Raw genomic sequence first — 8715 nt, 5'->3', positions numbered from 1 at the left:
AAGGACCTTGTGCCTCCGATTATAATATCTTTACATCCTTTATTTTTGGGCCACCATCCCCACGTACGCCAAGTCCCTGTGTTCGTCTAGCAAGTTCAGCCTCACTAACGGTACTTCATTATTTGCTTCTTTGTTTGATTGGGAAAATCTTAGAGTTGGTTCTCCTACTTCCATTGATATCAGAGCTTCCGCACCATATACGAGAGAGAAAGGTGTTTCACCTGTGCTCAACTTCGCCAATGTCTGGTATGCCCATAATACACCCGGTAGCTCTTCGGGCCATTTGCCTTTAGCAGCTTCTAGCTTCTTTTTAAGGTTTTGGATAATCACCTTATTTTTTGATTCCGCTTATCCGTTAGCACTTGGATGGTAGAGAGCTTGGTTTTCAAATCCTCCAAAAATTTTGTGACTTTTGAGCCTATGAACTGCGGCCCGTTGTCACAACAATTTCCTTCGGTATTCCAAATCGGCAGATTATGTGGTCCCATATGAAGTCCATCACTTCACGTTCACCGATCTTTTGGTAAGGACCTTCTTCAACTAATTTAGAGAAGTAGTTATTTAAAACTAACATAAATCATACCTTTCTGGGGCCCGATGGTGGAGGATCGACTATGTCCATTCTCCATTTCATGAATGGCCATGGGGACAACACCGAATGCAAGAGTTCTGCCGGTTGGTGCACCAATTGCGTATGGCGTTAACATTTGTTGCATTTCTGAACGAATGCCTTTACGCCCTGATCCATATGGGGCCAATAGTAACCTTGCCCTAACCAGCTTTAGAGCTGACGAATCTACACTGGAATGGTTCCCGCAAATCCCTTTGTGGGCTTCTCTCATCACGTAGTCCGCCTCTGAGGATCCCAAGCATTGGGCCAATGGTCCTAGGTAAGATCTTCTATATAATTGTCCATTTACGAGGTAGTAGGGGGTGCTTTGGTTCGTAGTGACCAGGATGCCTTCAGGTCTTCGGGTAATTTGCCATGCCGAAGATATTCGATGAACTCATTCCTCTAGTCCTAGACCAAGTTGGTTGAGTTGACCTTATAGTAATCGTCCATGTCCAATACTGAGTGCAGAAGTTGGACTACTGTACCGGAGTCAGATCCTTTCATCTCTGTTGATGACCCCAAATTAGCCAATGCGTCTGCTTCCACATTTTCTTCTCTCGGAATATGTAAGATCGACCATTCCATGAATCGTGAAAGCAATGCTTGAACCTTATTCACATATTGCTGGATACGTTCTTCCTTTATGTCAAACATCCCGCACACTTGGTTTACTACCAGCTGGAAATCACATTTGATCTCGATGACCTCGAAGCCAAGTCCTCGGGCCAGTTCAACTCCTGTAACCAAAGCCTCATACTCGGCTTCATTGTTAGTTAATGGAATAGTCTTAATGGCATGCCTCAGGGTTTCTCCCGAGGGTGTAACTAGAACTACCCCGAGACTGGACCCTTTTACATTGGAAGCCCCATCCGTAAACAAAACTCCCGATATTATTTTCGACATCAACACTGCTTCCTTAGCCACCAAGGGCATTGATCCGGGACTGAAAGCAGTCACAAGTTGGCCAAAACTTGTGACTTGATCACAATCCTAGGCTTGTACTCAATGTCGAATTCACTAATTTCGACTACCTATTTAGCCAACCGGCCTGACAACTCAGGCTTGTGAAGGACATTCATTAAGGGAAAGGTTGTCACAACGGCTATCAGTGGCACTGAAAATAATGCCTAAGGTTTCGAGAGGCGACTACAAGAGCTAAGGCCATTTTTTTGAGGTGCGGATAGCGGGTATCCGCTCCCGATAATATTTCACTAACATAATAAATAGGAAATTGCGTACCTTCTTCTTCTCGGATAACAATAACACTTACCGCTACTTCCGAGACTGCTATATATATTAGTAACTACTCGCCTTCCCCCGGTTTTAACAGTAACGAGGGACTTGACAAGTACCTTTTTAGGTCTCTCAATGCCTGTTGGTATTCTAGATCTACTCGAAATTGTTCTTCTTTTTGAGAAGTGAGAAGAAGTGGTGAAAGTTTTTCGAGGATCTTGAGATGAACCTGCTTAAAGCGGCTAACCTTCCGATTAATGTCTATACCTCCTTTACGCTCGTTAGCTAGTCCGGGATGTCTTTGATATTATCGGGATCTACCTCGATCCCTATTTGCTAGACAAAGAACCCCAAGAACTTACAGGACCAACACTGAACGCACACTTTTCTGGGTTAAGCTTCATGTTGTATTTCTGAGAATGTCAAAAGTCTCTTGGAGGTGCTTCAAATGATCCCCTGCATTTAAAGACTTGAGTAACATGTCATTGATATATACTTTCATTATTTTTCCTATTTGTTTCTCAAACATTTTGTTATCGAGCCTTTGATAAGTAGCTCTGGCGTTCTTATGCCCAGACGGCCTCACATTGTAACAGTAAGTGCCATAATTTGTTATGAAAGAAGTTTTTTCCTTATCCTCCCCGTTCATTGTAATAGTAAGTGCCGAGGAGAGTCTTCTACCACCTTTGAAGGCTTTGCATTATCCCGGCTTCAGCCGTAATTATTTTTGGCTCAATCACTTAAACATTCCCTGAGATGGCCATTCTTTAACAACATCGCCACCTCTTCTCGTAGATGCCGGCAATCCCTAGTTCTATGGCCATGAGTCCCATGATATTTGCACCACAAGTTGGGATCCCTCTGGCTGGGATTGGATCTCATTGGCTTTAGGAATCGTGCTTCTTTGATATTCCTCATCGTTGATACCAACTCTACTAAGATGATGTTAAATTTATAATCCGATAACCTAGGATATGTGGAGTCCCGGGCCCCTGATACCTCATGTTCTTGTAATGACCTGCTATTCCGGTCACGGTCGGTTCTTCTATAGGGAACGATCTTGCTTGAGGACCGAAACACTTTGCTGATGCATCCCTTAGTTCTTTCATATGGCAAGAAATGACCTTTAGAAGACCGTCGATCAGCATCAAAGTCACTTTTGAACTTGTCTTGGTTTTTGTCTCGATCTCGTCCCTTGGTTGATGTCGGGAACCTGAGCTGATCATCTTCTATTCTTATTTTTGACTCATAACGGTTATGGACATCCACCCATGTGGTTGCTTGGAATTCGCAGGCTTTCCTTCAACTACCGGGAGGCGCATGAGCTTTGTAGATTCAAATCCTTTATGAATGTCTCTGTTGCCCACTCATCTAGTACAGCCGGTAGCAACATCTTTTCCTTTTGGAATCGGATCACAAATTTTTGTAATAATTCAGGCTCACCTTGCGCAATCCTAAATATGTCTACCTTTCTGGCTTGGACCTTTCTTGCCCCGACATAGGCCTTGAAGAATGAATAATCAAGCATTTCAAAAGAGTCAATTGAATGCTCGGGTAAGAGTGAATACCATGTCAGGTCCCCCTTTGTGAGGGTTTCACCAAACTTCTTCAGCAAGATCGATTTGATCTCATTTGAGACATTAACCATATTCACAATTCCATATACAATACCACTGTGTTCTTATACGGAGTTCGATCTCGGCCCGATTGGCTAGGCCATATCATTTGATACATCACCCCTTTTTAATTAATCATCTCAATTCATATTTCTTTCCCCTTTTCCCAATACAATGGCACGAGTGGCCCCAATTATAAAGTTATTCTGGATGCTTGGCCGTATTTCATGATTCAAGTTCTTTATCACATTCCAACATTATTGCTATCATCAATAATAACACGGTTTTTCATTCAAGGCTTATGATTTCACATGTGAGAAATTTAGAATCTAAGGCACATAAAGGCTTTTCACACAATTTGACATAGTAGTCTTTAATCGAATTTGACTTGAAGTCTAGGCATTTTTAGCACATTCTAAGTTTTGAACATTTCCTCAGATGACAAGATAACATGATGAAAGCATGGGAATATATATTACACATATATTTTCAAAGCAAGCACATTCACGATAGCAATTTCTAGGACGTTCAATTTGGGACTTACGTCGATTGCATGAATACCGTGGGATTCAATTCTAAGAAGAGGGGTTTAGCCAACATACCTCAATTGAGCCTCTTAAAACTCTATGATGTTCCGGAATATTAGCAACTTCAATCTATTTTAGCAATATAGCAAAATTGAACCCAAAATTAGGAAAACGGTCATAATTCTAGCTCACTTGAGCATTCTATCAAACACAATGTGTGTATTAAGGTTTCATGCCCCTTTTTATGAAAGACTCCACCAACCCACACCCCATTCTTTTCTATCTTTAAGTCACAACCTCCACACATACCTTAGGAACACATGCATGTAAGGTAAGCACTCCCATCCCCATGAATTACTATACTAATGGCCCATTCTAGTTACATTTTGAAATTAAGAGTTTGGGTGATAGAATCTTATCTCTTAGGAAGAAGACCTAGGTGTCTCTCTTGATAATCTTCAAGGTTTTAAGTGAGAATTGAAGAGCAATTTGATGAAGATCACTTTCTCCCTCTAGGACCCTCTCTCTCACTATAAAAATATCAAAACATATGTTCAAAATGGTCCAAGGTAGGTGTTTTAACGGAATAGGATCGGGTTTAAAAACCCCAAAAATAAAGCTCCGGAATAGGTTCTGCGATCGCATAATGATTATATGGTCCGCAAAATTGGGGTGCCAAAGCTGGAAAAACACTGACTGGGTCTGCGGTCACTATGCGGCCCGCAGACCTACTCTGCGGCCGCATAATGCACCGCAGAACGGTTCTATGGTCGCATAGTGCACCGCAGAACCTCCCTCCGAAAAATTCCAAGACGGGATATGTGACAAGAGTGTGGCCCGTGAAACGGTTATGCAACCGTATAATGGCCGCGAAATTGACACCAAAAATGCCCCAGAAAATTGTCCCACTCTGCGACCAGTCTTCGGTCCACAGAGTGGTTCAATCCAAAAAGTCCGAACCACGGTTCGCAAGCTCGCCGCGAAGAATTTCTACTATTATTAACCTCTACGCCTGCTTTGGCATCACGGAATCCGAGTGTTTAGGAAAACTTTTATGGGGCCTTACATCCTCCCCCACTTAAGATCATTCTTCCTCGAATGAGGATCAGGGTCTACTATTAGTACCTCATGCAACTCAGTTTTCATACCCTACACCAGCAACCCAAAATTTAACTAACTCCCTAAATTTTCAAAAATTTTGCTAGAGTTTCCTTTGTAACTAGGCCTATTCACCTGTTAGAGAGCCCCAGAATCACATCCTAAAAACATGTACACAATCCAACGATGTAACATAACTCATAATAATACCAACTGTGGCCTCATGAAAACAACGTATAATCAAAAGGAACACATTTACATTAACTGAACAAGTGATACAAAATTCATAGGTGACAAGTTCATAAAAAGAAAGGATTACACAGCTATTCAAACAAGTAAGGATACTTCTTATTCATTTCTTCCTCAAACTCCCAAGTAGCCTCTTCCACCTGCTGGTTTCGCCATAACACTTTCACGGAGGCAATTTCTTTATTTCTCAACCTTCGGACTTGTCTATCAAGAATGGCAACTGGGATTTCTTCATATGACAATTCTTCATTAACCTCAATGGTCACAATCGGCACAATAGCGTACGGATCTCCAACTACCTTCTTCAACATGGACACATGGAATACCGGGTGCACTAATGACATCTCAGGTGGTAGCTCAATCTTGTACGCCGCCTCACCGATCCTCTGGATGATTTTGTACGGCCCGACATACCTCGGACTCAATTTCCCTTTCTTTCCGAACCACATTATTCCCTTCATGGGGGAAACCTTCAGAAATACCCATTCATCTTCTTTGAACTCTATGTCTCTGCGACGAACATTTGAATAGGATTTTTGACAACTCTGAGCAGTTCCCAACCGCTCCTTAATGATGCACGAGGTCTAGCCCTATTAACTCTGCTTCCCCAATCTCGAACCACCCAATGGGAGATCTACATCTCCTACCATACAATGCCTCAAATGGTGCCATCTGAATACTTGTATGAAAGTTGTTGTTATAAGCAAACTCTATGAGTTGCAAATGATCATCCCAGCTACCCTTGAAATCAAGAACACAAGCACGCAACATGTCCTCAAGCGTCTGAATAGTCCGCTCTGCTTGCCCGTCAGTCTGTGGATGGAAGGTTGTACTAAGATTTACCTGAGTACCCAAACCTTGCTGAAATTTCTTCCAAAAATTGGCCATGAACTGAGCCCCTCGATCAGAAATGATAGAAACTGGAGTGCCATGTAGCCTGACTATTTCCTTGATATACAACTGAGCATACTGTTTTGCTGTGTCGGTATATTTAACAAGCAAGAAGTGTACTGATTTCGTGAGTCGGTCCACGATCACCCAAATTAAGTCAAACTTGCGTGGAGTGCGCGGTAATCCTACCACAAAATCATCTCCCACTTTCACATTGGAATTTCTATGTTCTGTGCCAATCTACCAGGCCATTGATATTCGGCCTTCACTTGCTGATAATTCGGACACCTTGCCATAAAGTCCGCCACATTCCTTTTCATGCCATTCCACCAATAGATTTCCTTGAAGTCGTGATACATCTTTGTAGAACCTGGATGCAACGATTACCTAGAAGCGTGAGCCTCGGTCATGATTCTTTCCCGGAGACCATCTACATTCGGAACACATAGCCACCCTTGGTACCTTAGTGTACCATCATCCATGCCAAGAGTAAAAGCCATAGTTTTATGTTTTTGAATCCCCTCCTTCAATTACACCAAAAATGGATCGTTGTATTGCTTCTCTTTGACTTCCACAACAAGCGATGATTCAGCCCTATTTTGCACAATTACCCCTCCTTCATTAGAGTCCGTAAGACGAACTCCCAAACTAGATAATTGATGGACTTCCTTGGCCAATGGACTTTGATATACCTCCATGTATGCTAAACTACCCATAGATTTTCGGCTAAGAGCATTCGCCACAACATTGGCTTTTCCCGGGTGATATAGAATATCGATGTCGTAATCCTTGAGTAACTCAAGCCATCTTCTCTGCCTTAGATTCAGCTTATTTTGTTTGAAAATATATTGAAGACTTTTGTAGTCCGTGAATACCTCCACATGGACCCCATACAAATTAGTGACGCCAAATTTTAAATGCAAAAACCATCGCCGCAAGTTCTAAGTGATGAGTTGGATAATTCTTTTCATGATTTTTGAGTTGCCTAGAAGCATAGGATATAACCTTGCCGTGTTGCATTAATACACACCCAAGCCCGATCCTTGAACACAAACCCTTTTGTACCCTCTGGCAGGGTCAACATTGGCGCTGCAGTCAATCTCGATTTTTACTCCCGGAAGCTCCTTTCACAAGCATCGGACCATTGGAACTTAACCGCTTTTTGAGTCAATTGAGTCAACGGAGAGGAAAGAGTAGAGAACCCCTCCACAAACTTCCTGTAATACCCTGCTAAGCCCAAGAAACTACGAATCTTGGTTCGCGTTATAGGTCTAGGCCAATTCTTTACTGCTGAAATCTTTTGAGGATCAACCTTAATTCCTTCTCTAGAGACAACATAACCCAAGAATGTGACAGATTCAATCCAAAGTTCACACTTTTGAAAACTTCGCATACAATTGGTGTTGATGAAGAGTCTACAAAACTGCCCTGAGATGATCGGCATGGTCCTCCCGACCTCGTGAATATACAAGAATATCGTCAATGAACACTATCACAAAGGAGTCGGGGAAAGGCTTGAAAACCGGATTCATAAGGTCCATGAAAGCTGCCGGGGCATTTGTTAGCCCAAAAGACATTACCAGAAATTCAAAGTGCTCATACCGGATTCTGAAAGCTTTTTTCGGAATATCCTGCTCCCTGATCTTCAATTGGTGGTACCCGGATCATAAATCAATTTTGGAGAAGTATCTAGCACCGTGTAACTGATCAAACAAATCATCTATTCTTAGTAGTGGGTATTTGTTTTTGATTGTGACTTTGTTGAGCTGCCGATAGTCAATACACATCCTCAGTGATCCATCTTTCTTCCTCACAAAGAGAACCGGTGTACCCCATGGTGGCACACTCGGTCGAATGAAACCATTTTCTAACAAATCCTTCAATTGTTCCTTTAGTTCCTTCAATTCTGCTGGTGCCATCCTGTAGGGCGGAATAGATATAGGTTGCATGCCTGGCATCACTTTAATCCCAAAATCAATCTCTCTGTCTGGCAGAATCCTAGGGAGCTCATCAGGAAAGACCTCTGGAAATTCATTCACACCTGGCACAGACTCGAACGTAGGCGCCTCAGCACTGGTGTCCGTAACCCGGACCAAATAATAGATACACCCCTTGATAATCATCTTTGTGGCCTTAAGGTAAGGAATAAACCCACCCTTTGGCACCACATTATTCCCCTTCCTCTCAATAACCGGCTCATTTGGAAATTCCAACCTCACAGTTCTAGTTTGACAGTCGAGCTTAGCAAAACACGAATAAAGTCAATCCATCCCCATAATTACATCAAAATCAACCATCCCCAATTCAATGAGATCGGCCATGGTGTCCCGACCACGCACCGTGACAACACAACCCCTTATAAACTTGTGCGGCCACAAAAGACTCGCCAACCGGAGTAGATACAGAGAACGGCTCAGGAAGTTATTCCGGTTCTATCCCAAATTCCATAGCAACATAAGGGGTAATATAGGACAAGATGGAACCGGGA

The 8715-nt window shown here is 42.5% G+C and overlaps 1 protein-coding gene across 1 annotated transcript; it reads right to left on the bottom strand.

The window, feature by feature from the left end:
- Positions 1 to 1021: 1021 nt before the first annotated feature.
- Positions 1022 to 1546, bottom strand: LOC107790022 (uncharacterized). Its single transcript, XM_016611919.1, has one exon. It carries the CDS (start codon positions 1544 to 1546, stop codon positions 1022 to 1024), a length of 525 nt encoding a protein of 174 aa, XP_016467405.1.
- Between the last annotated feature and the right edge of the window lie 7169 nt (positions 1547 to 8715).

This window comes from Nicotiana tabacum, chromosome 4 (genome assembly GCF_000715075.1).
Source record: "Nicotiana tabacum cultivar K326 chromosome 4, ASM71507v2, whole genome shotgun sequence".
In the NCBI taxonomy this organism is placed as follows: Eukaryota; Viridiplantae; Streptophyta; class Magnoliopsida; order Solanales; family Solanaceae; genus Nicotiana; species Nicotiana tabacum.
This window is presented reverse-complemented; position numbering and strand designations above follow the sequence as displayed.